The sequence below is a fragment of the Mastigoproctus giganteus genome, chromosome 1 (genome assembly GCF_048544385.1).
Source record: "Mastigoproctus giganteus isolate SK-2022 chromosome 1, ASM4854438v1, whole genome shotgun sequence".
Classification (NCBI taxonomy): Eukaryota; Metazoa; Arthropoda; class Arachnida; order Uropygi; family Thelyphonidae; genus Mastigoproctus; species Mastigoproctus giganteus.
This window is the reverse complement of record NC_143575.1, coordinates 46,689,297-46,710,856: the sequence shown is the minus strand read 5'-3', so window position 1 is coordinate 46,710,856 and position 21,560 is coordinate 46,689,297. Positions and strand designations below refer to the sequence as shown.

The following is a 21,560-nucleotide window of genomic DNA, read 5'->3' as shown; positions in this document are numbered from 1 at the left end:
GCCTAAATGGATGTCAGATGAACTAACGAGACATATGGCAGAGAAGAAAAATGCAATGGGATACATATAAATTAATGGGTGACGTGGAAGCCTAGGGTACATATAAGCTGGTCTGTAACCAAATCAGAAAGGAGATTAGGCAGGCAAAGGCAGATTATGAGAAATACTTGGCAAAGGATGCAAAGAAAAACAGAAAAGAGTTCTTTACCTATGTAATATCTAGAATGAAAGGGATGAATCAGATTGGTCCACTGGATATTGATGGTTCAACAGTTCAGGATCCTGCTCAGGTGGCTAACAAACTAAACGAGTGTTTTGCATCTACATTCACACATGAGGAGTTATTCAGGAAGGAGAATGCCAGAGGTGAAGTAAACTCTGGAAGTTACCTTGATGATTTTGTAATAACTGAGAGGAAAGTGGGGGAGAAATTATCGAGGATAAACATAAAAAAGGCACCCGGGGTGGATGGGATCTATCCAGTTATATTAAAGGAGGCAGCAAAGGAAGTAAGCAAACCCTTAGCCATAATTATGAGAGCTTCTTTGGACTCAGGGGAGGTACCCATAGACTGGAGATGTGCAAATGTGACCCCAATTCACAAAGGAGAATTAAAGGCTGACATAAGTAATTATAGACCTGTGAGTTTAACTTCTGTTCCAGGAAAATTAATGGAGGCACTGGTTAAAGAAGCACTGCAGGATCATCTAGACAAGACTTCGGTTATAGGTGGGACACAGCATGGTTTTGTTAAGGGAAAGTCTTGCCTGACCAATTTGATTGGATACTATGATGCAGTCACAAAATAACTCGATGCAGGGAATAACTTTGATATTATATATTTGGATCTTAGAAAGGCTTTTGGTACTGTTGCACATGGAAGACTATACTGCACAAATTGGATCAGTGTGGCATTGGAGGAAAATTGCTGCTATGGATAAAGGGATGGTTGAGGGGGAGAAGACAGAGAGTGGTAATCAATGGACACTGCTCATCGTGGACTAATGTTATTAGTGGAGTCCCTCAGGGTTCAGTGTTGGGTCCATTATTGTTTTCTGTATTTATAAACGATATTGATGATGCTATATCAAACTTAATGTCCAAGTTTGCAGACGATACAAAGGTTGGCAGGGTTGTTAAGGACACTACTGATGCTATGCTGCTGCAACAGGATCTGGAAAGGTTGAGCAGATGGGCTGAGAGGTGGCAAATGAAGTTAAACATTGACAAATGTAAAGTACTACATATGGGAAACAGTAACCCCAGAGAAACGTATCAACTCTGTGGTATTACACTGACAGTGGTAGAGAATAAAAAGAACCTGGGGGTAATTGTGCAGGCAGATATGCAGTTCTCTGAGCAGTGCAGACAGGCTGCAAGAGTAGCTCATGGTGTCTTGTCAATGATATACAGGAATTTTTCTAGCAGGGATAAGGAGGTGATTATTCCCTTGTATAAGGCAATGGTCAGGCCACACCTTGAGTACTGTATACAGGTCTGGAGGCCTCATTTCAAGAAGGATGTAGAGCTGCTGGAACGAGTACAGAGAAGGGCAACAAGATTAGTGAATGGAACAAAGGGTTGCTCTTACGAAGAAAGGCTTACGTTTTGCAAATTACAGTGTCTGGAGACTAGGCTGTTGTTGTTGTTTGGTTTTTAGGAGCATTAGCAACTAAGGCCATATTTCTCCGGGATATGCGGTGATCATTCCCTAACCTTTCCACACCCTCCATATTTGTTGGTGACGGGCTTGAACCCTGGTTTAATCAAGAAGCGTGTGCTACGCACTGCTGCTCCTTCCCACCTGGCTACGGAGGCACCGGCGAGGTGATCTGATAGAGGTGTATAAAGCCTTGAATGGTTTGAGCATGCTCAATGCGGATGGGATTCTTCCTCTTGCTCAGAATAATCACCTGGGAGGGCATAAATTCAAATTGAGGAAAGACAGATGTAGGATAGATGTGCGGAAATTTGCCTTTAGCCAGCAGGTAGTTGGTTGGTGGAACAGGCTTCCATCCCTTGTGAAAGTTGACAGCCCAAATAAATTTAAGGCTCAGCTTGACAGGTACTTCGATTGACCAGAGGGGTGAAATGGGAGTGGTTTTTTTCTTTTCTTTTCTTTTCTTTTGGCTGTTGCTGCATAAGCTTGCTTTCTTGCATCATATGCCTCTACTAATGCCTCTCTAAAAGAGTTAAATATAAAATTTCATCAAAATCCATCCACTGGGAGTTGAGTTATTACATACAGATGGATGGACAACTAAGAAATAACAACTAAAGGATTTCTATTGGCCCAATTTTAATGAAATTTGGGATAGCCTGACAAATTTTTTTATAAAAGAGCAAAACAAAATTTTATGAAAATCCATCCATTAGGAGCAGATTACATGGGCAGACAGATGGATATGGTGAAGACAACACACTTTATGCATATATGCTAACACTCTTAATAGCTGGAGTGCAAATGCCCAACCTCAAGATGAAGAGCCCTAGTAAAAGGAAGGATTGATTAGTAAAAGATAGGTTACTAAAGTGTAATGGGAGAAGGTAAAAGTGTTAATGGAAGGCAAAAATAGGTGAGAAAAAGTATAGAAAAAATAATTGCCGATGCCAATTACTTGGATACTCTAATAATAGATGGTTGGAAAAAGAAAAAAGAGACTTTTTAAAGAAATAGAAAAGAGGTAGTACTAGAGCATATTTAGGTAAGCTGAGCATAATGGCCCAATCTGAGTGATGGGCACTGGCTAAGAGAACAGTTATTGTTAAAATAGAAAAATTATACTGTAACTTTACATGATACCCTTCAATAGGCTTCTTCATTTCCCATCTCTATTTTGAGATATCACACAATATTTTATATATTGCATTGGGAATTACTCTCCTCCACACATCTGCTGATGATAAATTCATTTAATTTGTTTCACTATTCTAGATCTTTAGCATTTTATTTTCCAGCAGATACAGCATCATCGTGTCCTAAACAGATCTATATGACTGTAGCCCCTAATAGAAGAATTTGGACCTACCCAAATTCTTCTATTTATACATTCTTCACTTTTCTATTCTTGACTGTTTTTATAGTTTCTTCCTTTAGTTTACATTAACGCAAAAAACCTATAATTAATAATAATTTGTATTTTGTCTAACTATTCAATTGTTACCTATTTTTTCATTATAATATAAACACATTATAATGAAAAAATAGGTAATAATTTGTATTTTGTCTTGCTATTCAATTGTTACCTATTTTTGCATTATAATATGTGTTTATATTATTCCCCTCCCTTACTGTTTGCTTTCTTTTCTTCCTATACCGTTTGTTTGTTTTTTTTTCCTGTACACTACTTGCAGGTATTGGTAATATATAAAGAGGCCATTACACACCTTACTATCTTCTTTATAATTTTTTTCATCATTATAATTATATATAATTGAATAAAATGAAAATGATAATTATATAAAGATGAAGATCAGTAATGCATTAAAAAAATAAGATAATTATCAACACCAGTATCAAAACAAAGTTCAATTCTTCAGGGAGAAGCTAGTACTATTTCTACTTTTTCTCTTCTCTCTCTTTTTGTTTCCTATATTCTGTCAACCTTTCATTTTCCCAGTCAATTCCCACACCTTACAATATACCCATATACAGTGGATTCCAGTTATTTGGACCACCAGTTAATCGGGGCAGCTGTTTGTTTGGGGCAAATCTTAAAAAACAGAACCCAATCGAGAAAATAGCCAGGGGGTTTACTTCGCTTAATTGGGACAACATGTCGTTTAATCGGGGCAGGAGACCGCAGCACTGGAGATTACCCTACGATTGTCTCCAACCATACCACGTGGTTTGGTTGGATTTCTGGAGGTCACAACCATAAAACAATTAGAAGTCACTTGTTTATTGAGCTTTTCTGTTAGTGCAATCTATCATAAATGGATATTAAACTCGATCTTATTGAATTTGCGATAATACCGACAGCTGGAATTCCGTGTGTTATTATGGTGAAATGTGTTTACACTTCCATGAAATCTTCAATCGTATAAAAAAATTAATTTTTAGATCTTCTCTTCATTCGTATTTTTAAGGCTTTGCAACTCACTACTCGGTTCTCACTTGCGCGTATTGTGTTACTTGCAATTTGTGTGTGCCGTGTTCTTTGTTATTGATTGCTTATCTTTTTACTGTTTTAAATTTTAACCCACAAATGTCAGTAAACAGAAATGTCAACTAGTTCACATGTACATATTACAGTACGTATTAATTATTCCGATTTTCACATATCATTTAATTTTTAAATTGGTAAGGTAATAAAGGGTAAATTTGTGCTTAATATATCTTTACTTTTATAGCCTGTGGATAATATTCCTCCTATTTTCGCTAATTAGAATCGCTGTTTAATAAAATTAAAATTCAATTCACAAACATGATCACAATGACCTTTGCTTACTACGCATCGTATAGTAAACGGTACTTTACTATGATGACTCCATCGCAACGAGATTTGATTGTACAGTGAACCAATGGTAAAGCGGGGGTCCATTGTATTTTTAACTTTTTTTACACGAAACTTTGGATAATTGGGGTAGCCGCTTAATTGGGCCAAAATGCACTAGTCCCGATGTGTCCCAAATAACCGGAATCGACTGTACTTGGACATTTTAATCTGCTTCTGTTCTGCTTATTTCTTCTCATGCCAAGGCCCTCTAGAGCTTTATAACACCAGCATGCCTGAGTAACCATCTGATTACAAAATGTTAGGATAATATTCTTCAAATTTTCACGTATCATTTAATTTTGTTAATTGGTAAGATAAATTAAAGTATAAATTTGTGCTTTATATCTTCATTTTTATAACTGGTGGATAGTATTCCTCTGATTTTCGCTTATTACAATTGCCATGTAATAGAATCAAAATTCAATTCGCAAAAAGGGTTCAAAATAACCGGCGTTTACTACAATTATTTTAAGGCACCAGCATATAAAAAATAAAAAAGCTGGCTTGTTTAGATTATTGACGTTTTGAATTATCGATTTTCATATTTTTGACACTATTATATATATGAAAAAAAAAAAAAAAAACACAAACTTTTTTTCCTTTGCATAATAAAACAGTTTTGTGTTGCTAGCATTCATTTGCTTGTACCCTAAATGACACAAAACCAGCACCAGTTAAGCACAGCATCAGACCTGTACAGCCTCATAAACTTAATTTCAGTTTACTTTGTCAATGGCACAAATGTTTACCAGATTCAGCAGGCAAACACTGCAGAATTAAATAACTTTTCTTCGTGCCATTATGAATGGTAGCTCACTCTCCATCTAGCACAAACATAGAAAGTTCTCATCCTTGTTCACACAACAAGATGAACTAATGAGACTCATGGCAGAGAAGAAAAATGCATGGGATGCATATAAATCAAGTCATAAACGAGGTTAGGCAAGTGAAAGCAGATTATGAGAAATCTTTGGCAAAGGACGCAAAGAAAAGCAGTAAAGACTACTTTACTTATGAAAACTCTGGAAGGAAGGGGATGAATCAGATTGGTCCACTTGATATCAATGGTTCGATTGTTGATGATTCTGCTCAGGTAGCTGACAAACAATGAGTATTTTGCAACTACATTCACATATGAGGAAGTCTGTAGGAAAGTGGAGGCCAGAAGCTTAAACTCAAACAGGGAGTTAAATGATTTTGTAATAACTGAGAGCAAAGTGGAGGAGAAATTTGTTGAAGTTAAACATAAGAAAGGCACCTGGGGTGGATGGGATATATCTAGTTATATTAAAGGAGGCTGCAAAGGAAGTAAGCAGACCTTTAGCCATGATTAGGAGGGCATTCTTGGACTCAGGGGAGGTTCCTATGGACTGGAGATAATGTATCCCCAGTATCACAAATGGGACCCGAAAGGTGACACGAGTATTTACAGACCTGTTAATTTAACTTCTGTTCCAAGGAAAATAATGGAGTCACTGGTTAGAGAAGCACTGCAAGATCATCTAGACAAGACTGCAGTCAGACAGCATGGGTTTGTTAAGGGGAAGTCTTGTCTGACCAATTTCATTGGCTATTACGTTGTGATCACAAAGGAACTGGAGGTAAAAAATAATTTTGATCTCCTTGGATTTTAGGAGAGCTTTTGATACTGTTGCACATGGAAGACTACTGTATAAAAGCAGCGTGGCATTAAGGGCAAGTTGCTGCTATGGATAAAGGGATGATTGATTGGGAGAAGACAGAGATTGGTAATCAATGGACACTGTTCATCGTGGACTAATGTTTATTAGTGGTGTGCCCAGGGGTTTGTTGGGCCAATTGTTGTTTTCTGTATTTATCCGTGATACTGATGAAGGTATATTAGACAATGTCCAAGTCTGCAAACGCAATGGTCTAGGGTTGTTAATGACAGTAAAGACATTTATGACAGTAAAGGTTGTTAACGACAGTACACTACTGCAACAGGATTTAGAAAAGTTGACAAATTTTAACATTGACAAATGCAAAGTGCTGTACATGGGTAGCAGTAACCCCAGAGTAACATACCAACTGTGCGGTACTACACACAGGATAGTCAAGAATAAAAAAGACCTTGGGTATGGGGTACTTGTGCAATCAGATATGAAGTTTTCTGAGCAGTGCAGACAGGCTGCAAAAGTAGCTCATGGGGTCTTGTCCCCTTGTCCCAATGGTATATAGGAATTTTGCTAGCAGGGATAAGTAGGTGATTATCCCCTTGTATAAGGCAATGGTCTGGCCACACCTTGAGTACTTCATACAGGTCTGGAGGCCTCATATTAGGAAAGGCATAGAGCTGCTGGAACGAGTACAGAGAAGGGCAACGAGACGAGTGAGTGGTAACAAAGGGTTGCTGTTACCAAGAAAGGCTTTAAGTTCTGCAAATTGCAAAGTCTGGAGACTAGGCACCTGTGAGGTGATCTGATTGAGGTGTATAAGGCTTTGAATGGTTTGAGCAAGCTCAATGCTGATGGGATTCTTCCTCTTGCTCAGATTCCGCACCTGAAGTGGCATAAATTCAAACTGAGGAAAGACAATTGTAGCAGAGATGTGCGGAACTTTGCCTTTAGCCAGCAGGTAATTGATTGCTGTAACAAACTTCCATCTGTCGTTGTGGGAATTGACAGGTTAAATTGGTTTGGTTTTGGTTTTTTTTTTTAGGAGCATTAGCAACTAAGGCCATATTGCTCCGGGAATATGCGATGGTTATTCCCTGACCTTTCCGCATCCTCCGTATTTGGTGGTGATGGGCTCGAACCCCGGTCTATATCAAGAAGCATGTGCTACGCACTGCTGCTCCTTCCCACCTGGCTACGGAGGCGCCGAGAGGTTAAATAAATTCAAGGCTGAACTAGATCAACTTTTGGAGTGAATGGATGGGTGAAACAAGAATTTTTTTTTTTTTTTTTTCCTGGCTGATGCTATATAAGCTTGCTTTCTTGCATCATATGCTTCTACTAATGCTTGAATGTCTAATCACATTCCAATGATAAGAATGTGTTTGTAAAGTATGAATGAAAAGAATATGAACTTTATTTGTCTAAATTAAATTTTTCTATACATCTTTTTTTTCTTTATAAACAAGAACAAATTTTAAAAAATACACAGCATGCTATCTGAAGCACTAACATATTGGATTATATAATTTTTATATCATAATAATATAAAATAATTTCTCTCACATTCTTTAACTTGAAATTAAGTTATTTCATAAGTCTATCACTATTTGAAAAAAAAAAAAAAAAAAAGATATTCCCATTCCTGATGTGCAAGTATCAAACAAACACACTCAACAGCATACTAAAACTAATACAATCAAATTAGAGAATCAATCTTTCCACATACATGGAAAGATTGATTCTCTGCAGCATATACTTTTTAAATTCAGCCTTTAAAACTAAACATATAATTAAAGGAAGAAAATTATTCTTGACTATGCAAAACAATACACTTAACACAGTTATAAACTATTGTCAAAATAGCATATCAGAACAGCAGATAAATTATTAACTAACTTGAAAAAGTCTTTTAAGCTTATTATTATATCTACCTAATGAATAAACTCTCAAACACTGCTATTGTGTAACCCCCTAAAATGACAAATGAATATGTGACTGAATTCCCATAATTTGATAAATTAATTTCTGCAACCCACACCTCCCATAATTAAATTAATGATTTCATTTTGGTTAAAGTCTGACAAGAAATTAAAATGCCACTTACTTTCAATAATTGTATTTTAATCTATATGTCAATTAAAACAAAAATATAGGCCTATCCTATGTTATAAAAAAAACTTAGTAGTGGAAAATAATGCAAGAAAGTAACCTTAAACTGAATCAGCAAAAAAAAAAAAAAAGAGAGAGAGAGAGAGAGAGAGAGAGAGAGAGAGAGCCAACAGTTCCTGTTTCACCTACCTAAACACGTCGAGTTCTTCAAAGAATTTATTCAAATTACCCACTTCTACTAAACCAGATGGGAGCTTGTTCCAACAATCAACCACCTGCTGGCCAAAGGCAAATTTCCACACAATCTACCCTGTAACCATCCTTCCTCCATTTAAATTTATGTCCCTGTGTGTGTGTAGTTTAGACAAAGAGGAAGGATTCCATTGGCACTGATCTTACTCAATCCATTCAAAGCCATTCAACACTTCAATCAATCACCTTGCAGGTGCCTAGTCTGAAGAGAATGCAATTTGCAGAACCGAAGCCTTTCTTGGTAAGAGCACCCTTTTGTTCTCCTCACCAATCTCATTGCCTTTCCTTGCACTGATTCCAGCAGATTCACATCCTTTCAAAAATGAGGTTCTAGACCTGTAAGCAAACACAAGATGTGGCCTGACCTAGCTTATACAATGTGATAATCACCTCCTTATCCCTGCTAGCAAAATTCCTCTATATCATTGATAAAACCCAATGAACTGTATTGACAGCCTGTTCTGCACTGCTCAAAGAATTTCATATCTAACTGCAACAACTACCCCCAGGTTTTTTTTCATTCTACACTACACTGAGTGCAGTGCCACATAGCTGGTACATTAATCTGGGATCACTGCTCCCCATATGCACTACCTTATATTTGTTAATATTAAGCTTCAATTGCCACTTCTTGGCCCATCTGCCTAATTTGTCTAGATCTTGTTACAGTGACATACCACGATTATTGTCATCAACCACCTTGCCAGCCAGTGTACCATCTGCAAACTTAAACATTACATCTGATATGCCCTCATCAATATATTTAATAAATACAGAAAACAATGGGCCCAGCTCTAAACTTGGGGTGATTCCATTAATAACATTAGTCCAAGAAAAGCAGTGCCCATTCATAACTACTCCGTCTTCTCTTGATCAAATATCCCTTATCAATAGCAGTACCTTGCCCTTAATGAAACACACAAGCTAAGGCTGATTATGTAAGCTAAGTCTGTTCCAATTTGTATTACAGTCTTTTGTATGCAACAGTATCAAAAGCTTTTCTGAAATCCAAATATATGTTGTCAAAATTATTTTTTTTTGCATCCAATTTCTTAGTTTCTGCATCATAATATTCAATCAAACTGGTCAGACAAAAATGCCCTTTAACAAATCCATGCTGTGACTGCAATATAACAACACTCCTGTCTAGTTGGTTCTGCATTACTCCTTTAACCAGTTCACTCCATTAATTTCCTGGAAACAGGTCAAGCTAACAGGTCTGTAATTACTCATGTCAACCTGTGATCCCCCTTTCTGAATAGAGGACACATCTGCCCATCTCCAGTCCACATGGGCCATACCCTGAATCCAAGAATGCTCTCATAATCATGGTTAAAGGTTTGCTTAACTGTCTTGCTGCCTCCTTTAATATAACTGGTTATATCCCATCCACCTTTTGTTGCCTTTTTTTACATTTACCTTGAACAATTTCTCTTCCACTTAGCTTAGTTCCCTGTTAGAGTTTGATAAATTTCTAACATCCCCTTCAATAAAGAATTCAATGTGTGAATGTCGATGAAAAATACCTATTCAGTTTGTCAGAAAACTGACAGGATCATCAACAGTTCAACCATTCAAATATAGTAGAACAATGTGATTCATCCCTTCCATTTAGTGTTTACATAAGTAAAGAAGTTCTTGCTGCTTTTCTTTGCATTCTTTGCCAGAGACGTCTCATAATCAGCTTTAGCTTGCCTAACCTTCATTATGATCCCATTCGAGACTACTTTGAAAATACAGATGCATACCTACTGTACGCATCTATATCAGCTGATAATTTATATGCATCCCGTACATTCTTCTTCTCTGCCATAAAGTTCGTCAAGTTCATCTGATCCATTTAGGTCTAAGCCTTGAACACTATCTCTTAACTGGTATAAAACGCCTAGTAGCTTCTACAATTACATCCCTGAATGCTCTCCATTTAGAATTTGTTGTTGGTAACTTGATCAGTTGGTACTACCGTACAGAATTTAAAAATTTCCGACTATAGTAGCCTTTACAAAAGCCCTTCCCTTATCCTTGACAAAGTAAAATCCTTCCCTTATCCTTGACCTAGTTAAAGTAAAAAAGTACTGCCATCTATTTTTTTTTTCTTAATCTGCAGATTCTTAATGCATGAAGGGTCACGCAGATCAAGCTTTCACTCAGATAATCAGATCAAGCTTTCTCTTGTTGCTTCTCTAACATGCTGCAATAGAAAACAATTAGGCAATAAATCCACAAAAGTCTTGCTACTAAGTGGGTAACCAACGCACAATTTTCAGTCAATATCTGGAAAGTTAAAACCCTCTATTACGAGACATTCTGAATTTTTTATCTGATCATTCTCATCTCTCTCTCTCTCTCTCTCTCTCTCTCTCTCTCTCTTTTTCTCTTCGTGCATTAAGAATCTACAGATTCTTAATGCATGAAGAATCGCTACTGATAATCAGATCAAGAGTATTACTCCCTATGGTTGCCTCCCGAACATGATGCTGTAGAAAACAATCATCCAATAAATCCACAAAAGCCTTAATAGTGTGTGAGTGACCAACCCACAAGTTGCAGTCAATATCTGAGTGACACCATGTCTATAATATCCCAACAATGTCTGCATTTGATGTCTTGACCAGCACTTCAAATTCATCAAATTTATTTATTATGCTCCTAGCATTGGTACATGCAAGTATACGTGCCCCTGTTCTTATTCTTACTAAGTTACCCTAAGAGTAAGAACAGGTCACATATTTACTTGTTGGTTCTATACATGGGCTGTGTTCTATACATGGCCATATATAGAATCAACAAGTACAGGGAGACCATAATTTAAGTATCCCTATTCAGAGCCCTGTGAAGCTCTAAGTAATAAGCAGAATGCCACCAAAATTAGTAAGTAAACTATTCAAGGCATGGGGAGAAGGATCCTGTGAAAAAAAAAAAATTAGTTCCAAAATCTGCCGAAAGGGAATAATATGGCGCTGATGGTGGAGTTGGTTTTCGATGTGATTACCATTGTTCGGGGCCAGAAACTGCATTCGATGTGTGCTCGACTGCAGAATGCGACATCTCTGAAGTAATGTTCTGCACATGCTGCATTACGTTGTCCTTTAAGACAGCCAGGTTAGGGACACGTCCTCAATAGACACTGGCCTTGAGGTGACCCCACAGCCAAAAATCACACGGTAAGGTCAGGTGACCGTGGTGGCCATGCAATGGGAAACAAATGATTAATGACTATTTCTGCAGTAAAGTGACACCAGAGAAGCTGCTGTAGTGGTCATGCGATACGAAGAGGAGCCCCATCTTATATAAAAATTGTCTCATCCAGGCATCCTCTTTGCTGCAGTTGAGGAATCATATTAACAGTACACTTACAGAATATGCTTGTGATGTTCGCAGTGTGCCTTTATAGCACTCTGGTGCTGGAAAATTAAATTAACTCAGATTTATACAAATTTTCTGCTCTTTTAGGTGTCTTATTTTTTAGTTTGGATTTAAAACTTTAGTGCAATTCAGTTTCTTTCTGTTTTTTTTGCAAAGAGCACAAATAAAAATTTGTAATTTCATTAAGATTTGTCTTAGTTTGTTGGTACTTTGTCATGTCTTTCCTCTTGTAAAGCGCCATATTATCCCCAATCGGCAGATTTTGGAAATAATTTTTTTTTTTTTCACAGGATCCTTCTCCCCATGCCTTGAATAGTTTACTTACTAATTTTGGTGGCATTCCACTTATTACTTAGAGCTACAGAGAGCTCTGAATAGGGATACTTAAATTATGGCCACCCTGTATCTACATCAGTACCGGGTGGTTATAAAATAAGTTTCCCCATTCAGGAGATCCTGATCTTAGTGTCAAAACAGAGTCAGCACTGTGAAAATCAGTGGGTGTGTCATTTAGGGTATGGCAAAGCAATCTGTAGAGGAAAAAAATTTGTTTAAATTTCTGCCACCAGTGAAAAAAACAGCACTGCACATATGTAAAATTTGATTTATCATTTACTTCAAGACACACAGCTTACACAAATGACATCCTGTTAGATACAAGCAGAAAGGCCAACACCACCGTCAATAACCATTATGGCTCTTACATAACAGGAACATGCTCTTTTAGTAAAACTGTTCTACCAGAATAATAGTAACGGTAATGCAGCACTACGTGAATATCGGAAACTTAAAGGTTTGTGTAAAGGACCTCTGATGTCAGTGGCGCTTTGAAAACTAATAAAGAAATTTGAAGCAACTAGAGAGGTGTTATTTCAGGCCAGGGATGCAACCACGTATTGAAACAGAGGTAGTGGATGAAGAGGCCTCCAGGTCAGAATGTGAAACACTATCAGTCAGTAGTGTCGAGAAACTTGAACTTTCCTTGGTCTACTGTATGTAAAGCGCTTCAAATAATTTTAAGTCTCGTGATCAGCAACAAGGAATACACTTTGTTCTACCTGGCTCATATGGAACTTGACGATACATGGGCTCGAACGATCTTGTGGTCTGATGAGACACATTTCACTCTTCATGGGGCTGAAAATGCACAAAACTGCCAAATATGGGAACTTCTCATCCATTTGCTGGGCATGAAAGGCCACTACAAAGTCCATACATTACAGTATGGTGTGGATTCACAGCAGAGTTTATAATCGGACCATTTTTCTTTGAAGAGTCTACACCTGATGGCCCCATAAAGTGTACAGTAACTATTGCACGATACTGCTCTCTTCTAAGAGATCACATTATTCCAGCTCTGCAAGAAAGGCAATGCTTGGAGACCGTAGTGTTCGTGCAAGATGGTGCCCCACCTCACGTTGGTCGGCAAGTGAAGGAACTTCTCCGTTCAACATTTGGAAATGATCACATTGTTTCTATACTTTCCGCAGTTCTGGCCAGCCCGATCAGCAGATCTCAATCCCTGTGATTTCTGGCTATGGGGATACCTGAAAGAGAGTTTACCATAGTAGCATACAGAAGCTTGTCGATTTGAGAGAAAGCATTAAACAGCATGTAGCCAACATCCCCAATGAGATGCTATGCGAAACTGTGTTGCAAGCAGTCCTCCATTTTCAGAATGTTATCTCAAGTGAAGGAAAGTACATAGAACAATATCTGTAGATTTATAAGTTCTGATATTAAAATCTAATCCTAAGTTAAGTGTTCCATTTCATGTTTACATTGCCAATTTCTCTCCTGGTGGTGAAAATTTTAACTAATTTTTTTTTTTTTCTACAGATCGCTTCCACATACCCTAAATGACATACCCACCGATTTTCACAGCACTATCTCTAACCGTTTTGACACTAGGGTCTGCTGAATAGGGAAACTTATTTTATAACTACCCAGTATATACGTGCGTTGTTAACATAGCCCAAGTATTTACTTGTTCCATGATGACTCCCAGCAGTTCTTGAAATCTCCAGCACCTTGCTTTCCAGGCACCTGCTGCTCATTCCAATTGAAGCAGTGCAAGAATCACTTTCATCTCTCACTGCGGCTACTGTTAATCAACTGGTCTGTGTATCCCCCCCCCAAAGCTAACAGTTTTCTGATCCACCTAATACTGTCTTGATAGCATCAGCAAATATTCTTGCACCCTTTCTATTTAAGCGTATCCCATCCCTGTAGAAGCAGTCTCTCCTGTTAACACACACAGACCTAACTGAGAAAAACTTTAACGCATGAGCCTTGAACAAAATCTCAAGGGCGAAATTCATTGACAAGGATCTCATCATACGCTTCCTCCTGTTGTCTGGACAGCATTGAACACACTTGCAAATTTAACCCTAACCTGTGACTTTTTTTTTTTCAATATTGTGCTGTACTTGTTAAGTATGTCTGCAAATCATGGAAGAGACATGGAGAATTATAGAGCTGCGGTAAAGTCAAAACGTGTGCTGCAACTAGTCAGCATCCTTTTATTGTCCAACTTCAAACTCACAAAGCAAACCTTTCTTCTTCCTCATTTATTCCTTCAACTTCTATTTTCTGGAACAACCTCCCTTCACATATATTTTCTGAAAATTGCAATCTAATGTCAACACATGTTTTAACATCTTCTCAACCCACACATGGTATAATAGGTTCTAATCTCTTTTATGTTTATTGTTTCCATAAAAAAAAAAAAAAAAAAAAAAAACTGTTGTAATTTCCATCTTCCCAATTTCCCAAAAATCAAAAATATTCATTGTTAGCATAGTGGAAAATACAAAACTTATGCAGGAAAGTAATGAAACAAAGAATAATACCTTTACATAAAATGATAAAATAAAAAATGGCCATTATAGCATTAGCAGAAGCATATGATGCAAGAAAGCAAGCTTATATAGCATCAACGAGGAAAAAAAAAAAAAAAAAAAAAGAATTACTCCATCTCAGGCGAAAAAAGCATATCTTTTTCTCCCAGAAATTCAGCTACTCATCCTGAAAATCAAAAATTGACCACAGAACACTTCAATCCACAAAATGTACAGAGTAAACTGGCCCCAGTCACCAATGCTCCTAAAACCCTACTACAACTACAACATTGTAGGTAACTTTATCAAATTTTATCTTATCTGCAATCACTTTATAAATAGAGCTCCAAAGATCTGCATTTCATTTTTATGTTACAAAGATTCCCACGATAGTCCCTTATAGTATTTAATTTTTATGGAATAAGTATTCCATAGATAAGTATAGAATAAGCAGTAAAAGTATAGCTAGATCTCAAATCCTCAATAACCCCGCACATCCTAAACCTTTGGTACCTTTTCCTGACTGCACGTACACAATGTTTTGTTGGTGTTATTGGGTTTTTAGGAATATTAGCATTAGTAGAGGCACATGATGCAAGAAAGCAAGCTTATTTATACAGCATCAGTCAAAAAAAAAAAAAAAAAACCTTCTCATTTCACTGTTCCATTCATTCCAAACGTTTGTCTAGTTCTGCCTTGAATTTATTTAAGCTGTCATCTTTGACAACAACAGATGGAAGTTTATTCCAGCAATCAACTATCTGCTGGCTGAAGACAAACTTCTGCACATCTATTCTACAAATGTCTTTCCTCAGTTTGAATCTATGCCCCCTCAGGTTTGTAATCTGAGCAAAAGGAAGAATCCCATCAGCATTGAGCCTGTTCGATCCATTCAAGGCCTTATAAACCTCAATCAGATCACCTTGCAGGTGCCTAGTCTACAGAAGCTGCAATTTGCAGAACTTAATAAGAGCACCCCTTTTGTCCCCTTCACCAGTCTTGTTACCCTTCTCTGTACTCGTTTTAGCAACTCTACATCCTTCTTGAAATGAGGCTTCCAGACCTGTACACAGTACTCAAGGTACCTTGACACAGTACCCTGACCATTGCCTTATATAAGGGGATAATCACCTCCTTATCCCTGCTTACAAAATTGCTGTTGACAAGACCCCATGACCTACTCTGGCAGCATGTCTGCACTGCTCAGAAATCTTCATATCTGACTGCACAATTACCACTGGGTATCTTTCATTTTCCATTACCCTGAGTGTAACACCACATAGTTGATACATTTCTCTGGGGTTACTCCTACCCATATGCAGTACTTTGCATTTGTCAATGTTAAACTTCAGTTGCCACTTCTCAGCCCATCTCTGCAACTTTTCCAGATGTTGCAGCAGCGACTAAGGCTCCACGTATAGTGTCTGCAAACTGCGTAGGTTCCAAGGTCAATCCCGCGTTTGCTGGACAAGAAACTCAAGCCTCCGGGGGAAAAAAACATGCTACTCTCACCTGAGACCAGCTAATTTGGCAACTTTGTGAAAAAAAAAAAAAAACCCATAAAAATCCGGCCTCCTCACCGACGGGACTCGAACCCAGATCCCCTCCACCTGGTATGGGGGAAGACTGACTGCGATACCACCAACTGTACTACCCAAGAGGGCCACAATATTTTCTGTTCCACCATGAACTGTACATGCTCCATGTTTTCTTTTCTTGTTTTTCTACAAGCATGCTTCAAAACCGAAGTGATAGCTGCAGCCTTTCTTGATGTATCAAAGGTATCTTGGTCTCCTAGTTGTCTCAAACCATCATATATACAGGTATCAAAACTATCCCAATTTACAGGATAGCACCTGTTTCAGGGCTATTAAAGGAAAATATTACAGAAAAAAATGAAATATTACCAATGGCTTTATATTACAGAAAGTATTATAGAAGATTTCAATTTTAGGATATGCTCAACACTGGATGCTGAACTTTCAATACATGTTCAACCACAATTTTTCGAGGTAAATTGATTCATTTTTTTCTAGATACAAAATGTCAGCAACACAATCAAACACTGATAAATTTGCCTCAGAATAGGTTTCAAATTTTTTAGCAATGATTTCTGTCATCACTGCATAACAGGCTTTGACAACGGATTCTGCTTCAGAGTTCATTTTTAAGAATGACTTGCTGATCCAAAAGCTTACTTTTCACTACAAACAGTTTATCCTTGAATACTGTCAAATGTAGATGCGTTTTGCATCATACGTAATGGTACACCTCCGAGGAAGTGGCTTTTTTTGCTTGAATCCGTCCCGAATTACTTGCATAAACTAACCTAACCTTTTTTCCCTAATCAAAAATGAAAGTCTGTTGAAAAACCCACATTTCTTTTGCTTGAATCCATCCCGAATTTGGCCATGCACGAAAGGCAGTGCAAAAGTGCACCCATAATCTGAAGTTCGGCCAAAATGGCAACTGCATTCTTTGAACCACGTCATTTTCTAGATAACTCATTACCTAAACTACGTAAGAAGAAAAATAAGAAACTGCACTGGCTTAATAAACAGAATTGCCCGAAGAGACTGGGGATTGAAACAGAGGACGATGATGTTTTATTATAAAGCAGCCTTCTTACCAATCGCAACATACACAGCCGGTGCCTGGTACAAAAAGGCCAGCACAGCTGCAAACCTAAGAATACTTGATTCCATACATAGAATCATGCTACTCACTGCTACTTGCGACTGCAGCACAATGAGCACACACGCTCTGCAAGTCATCGCAAGAACCCTCCCCTTAGACCTAGAGGTGGTGAGGAGAGGCATCCTCTATGAGTTCGCTAAAGGCAATGCTTGTACACACCTTGACTTCAATGGAGATTCAGGAAATAACCGCATTGCGGAAAAAAGAAGACTCCAGACCCAATTGCTGCAGGCATGGCAGGCACGATGGGATGTCTCCATCAAAGGTCGGATAACAAATAAATTCTTTCCAAATATAGATAGATTCCGACCTAAATTACCAACCTGGTACACACCTGGTCTGTTTGTGACATACCTACTCACAGGACATGGTGCCTTAAACGCCAAACTAACAACTCTGGGAATAATTGAAAATCCAAATTGCACTTGTGGCGTTCCAGAAACTTGGTCGCACCTAATGTATGACTGCCACCAATACGACGACATCCGCTGCCAGCTGGTGACAAGGCTACAACATTCACCCAAGGACCAGGAGCAATTCATTCTGGACGATAAAGGACCATATATGGCATTCACCAAATTTGCACAGAAACTGTTTAACAGACACCGAGCCACACTAGCCCAACAAGCAAATAACAACACAACTGGAAACTAAATGGGACAAGCTACTATTCCCACAACAAATTCCATACCTCCAAGGAGAATAAAAGGACATGGTCTACAACTCTGCGACTGACTGAACCCTGCATCTGCAAAAGGGCCACACAGACCTGAACCATGCAGCTTCGCTGCCATCAAGCCTCGTTGGGGACCAGAATAAAGCACCTAACTCGATTCCTTTCCAACTCTACCACGGCGGGGCGGAGACTCCTTGTCTCCCCTCGCTGAACCCCCACTCCCCTTTCCTCTCTGGTGAGGCATGAGACCAACTGGGGGCATTTTCTCTATCGCTCCCATATTTCTATCTTTACCCCCCAGTCTTCTGTCTCCCCTCCTATTCTATCTATATACAACGCGAACGCCCCACACACTAAATCTAACAACACTCAAAATAATCTTTGCCCAGTTCTGGCCTATCCATCTATGTAATATCAAACCCCCCAGCAGTGTGTACAGGCATACAACGTATGGTGTATGCAGACAAGTGAAATGAGTATATACATGTGTATATACACATACATATTATGATTTTTTTTTTTTTTTTTTTTAGGTCCTAGCCGCCGAAAATCTCAGGAAACTAAGCGGCAGGACCTGCCAGAGTAACTAAGTCTACTGGGTTCCTGGTCTGCCTCCACGGGGCGAAGGTGGGGCAACGTTGGGCACCAGCAGCTAAATGACCAGATGTACAACGGTACACGACATTACACATGTACAATACCCAAACACTTTTAAATCTCTGGCATTCCCAGCAAACTGGTACACCCACAATGAAAGCAATGAGGAGATGGGGGGAAACCCCTGGTGCCGCATGACATCAATACACCTTACACCTTTATGTTTATAACAATTGTATTTCTTGAAATAACTGACACTACAATGAATGATGCATAGCACTTTTCTTCGACGATTGCCAGTTTGCATCTGAGTAACCATCTCTGGTTTTTCTCTATTGTTTGTTATTTGGTTTTTAGGAGCATTAGCAACTAAGGCCATATTGCTCCGGGATATGCGGTGGTCATTCCCTGACCTTTCCGCATCCTCCGTATTTGGTGGTGACGGGCTCGAATCCCGGTCTAATCAAGAAGCGTGTGCTACGCACTGCTGCTCCTTCCCACCTGGCTACGGAGGCGCCAAGGTTTTTCTCTATGAAAGTGGTATGTCTCAGTGAAATCGCTTGAGTCTAAATAACTATACCATAGAATTAAAAATAATTAAACATAGTTACAAAAAAAATTAAGAATTGAAAATAACAACAGAGCGGCAGGATTCGAATTCCAGACCTCTCCCACTATGCAAGCACAAGTCGCTATCAACAAAATCAAGAGCCCGTTGGAAGTTCGATAAACAATATAAACAAAACTTACCGTGTGATTTATTCCCCACATAAAGACACTTAATAATGGTTCACTGGCCCGAAACAATTTAGCTTTCTGGTATTTTGGCTTGAAATGTTTTTTTTTTAATTTACTATTACCTTGAAACGTTAAAGATGACATTTTTATTTGATCTGTAGAAATTCAAATTCAAGAAAATCCTAAAAAATAGATTAGTCCACCTATACTAAAAGCACTAAATTGCTATTTGTAATACAATAAAATAATAATAAATAAGTTTCCACCACAAATTTAACTTTGAGCAAACAACACGAAATACCGACATGAATTGTCAAATTTAGTGTGGCTGTAAACAAACGTGCCTGATCCAACAGTATATTGTGGAGACTTCACCTAGTGTCGATAAAACGCATACTGTAAATTATACATAATCTTTTTTTCTGTTAAATGTAACGAGCAATGCAAACTTTTTTTGAGATTAGAGTAAACATGAATAGTCTTGTCTTGTATTATCAGTTCAGGATTAAGCTTCAGAAAGCCTCTCCCTAGGTCTAAAGATGAGGTTTATCTTCTCCATGGTCGTCCGCGGACTTCTTTCTATACATTTAAAATCAAGAACTTGTCCAAGTGTCTATTTTTATACATTCTTTGCAATCTATCTCTTTGCTCAAAAACCCAATATTCGCTTTAATACATAACAGCTACTTTTAATGTGATATAACTGTACGGCTGAGTTTATCTAGTCAGTTATTTTGCGAAGAGTTTTCAAATTACTCATTCATATTGTGGGTTTGCATTTTGGATTCTAAATCACCCTTATCATATGATATAATGTTTCCAAGGTACATAATTGCGAAACTTGCTCGATTATTTTTTTATCAAGTTCTATCAATTTACACTTTGAAGAGTGTTTCCATAAATTTTCATTAATTTTGTCTTTGTCTTAGATACATTCGTTCATTTTATATACCGTAGCTGTTTTGTTTAAGTGATTAGCTACAATTGAAGTTCACATTTTTTTTTTTTTTTTATGAAAACTCCAAACACGAGAGATATTAGAACCTATAGTACTTAGTACCGTACTTGGGTTGGAGGTTGCGAAGACGAGACAAGACATCTGTTGATATTAGACGTGAACTTCCCTAGACTGTAATTTTCAGGAAAAAATGTATGAAGGAAGGTTGTTCCAGAAAGCACCAGTTGAATGAATAGTAGTAGTAGTACTAGTAGTACTAGTAGTAGTAGTACTGGCATGTGATGCAAGAAAGCAAGCGTATGAGCTTATCCAGCATCAGCCAAAAAAAAAAAAAAAAAAAATACAAAACAATCCCCTCTATATTTTTGTCCAGTTCCTCCATAAATTTATTTAACCTATGAACTTCCACAACGCCAGATGGAAGTTTGTTCGCAATTAACCACCCGCTGGCTAAAGGCAAATTTCCGCACATATAATCTACATCTGTCTTTTCTTAATTTGAATTTATGCCCCCTTAGGTTCGTAATCTGAACAAGTGGAAGGATCCCATCAGAATTCAGCGTGCTGAACCCATTCAAGGCCTTATACACCTCAATCACAGATGCCTAGTCTCCAGCCACTGCAATTTGCAGAACTTAAGCCTCTCTTGGTAAGAGGATCCCTTCATTCCCCTCACCAATCTTGTTGCCCTTCTCTGTACACGCTCAAACAAATCTACATCCTTCCTAAAATGAGGCCTCAAGAACTGCACGCAGTGCTCAAGGTTTCCTGTATATCATTGACAACATCCCTTGACCTGCCCGGGCAGCCTGTCTGCATAGCTCAGAAAACTTCATATCTGACTGCACAATTACTTCCAGGTTATTTTCATTTTCTACCACCTGAAGTGTAGGACCACGCAGTTGGTATGTTTCTCTGGGGTTACTTCTAATTATATGCAGTACTTTGCATTTTTCAATATTAAACTTCAGTTACCACTTCTCAGCCAATCTGCCCAAATGTTCTAGATCCTGTTGCAGTAACAGACTGCCATTACTGTCATTAACAACCCTGCCAACCTTTGTATTATCTGCAAACTTCGATACTAAGCCTGATATACCTTCAACAATATCATTGATACATATACAAAACAACAGTGGACCCAACACCGAACCCTGTGGGACTCCACCAATAACATTAGTCCACGAAGAA

The 21,560-nt window shown here is 38.1% G+C and overlaps 1 protein-coding gene across 2 annotated transcripts in view; it reads right to left on the bottom strand.

Moving 5' to 3' along the window:
- Positions 1-19,609, bottom strand: part of LOC150090764 (phosphatidylinositol 5-phosphate 4-kinase type-2 alpha-like) — a 148,867-nt gene extending 129,258 nt beyond the window's left edge. For both annotated transcript variants that reach the window (XM_090379979.1, XM_090379969.1), the window contains exon 1: positions 19,424-19,609. In XM_090379979.1, the coding sequence (XP_090236105.1) occupies positions 19,424-19,555 (132 nt within the window). In that variant the 5' untranslated portion in view covers positions 19,556-19,609. The remainder of the gene's footprint in view (positions 1-19,423) is intronic.
- Between the last annotated feature and the right edge of the window lie 1,951 nt (positions 19,610-21,560).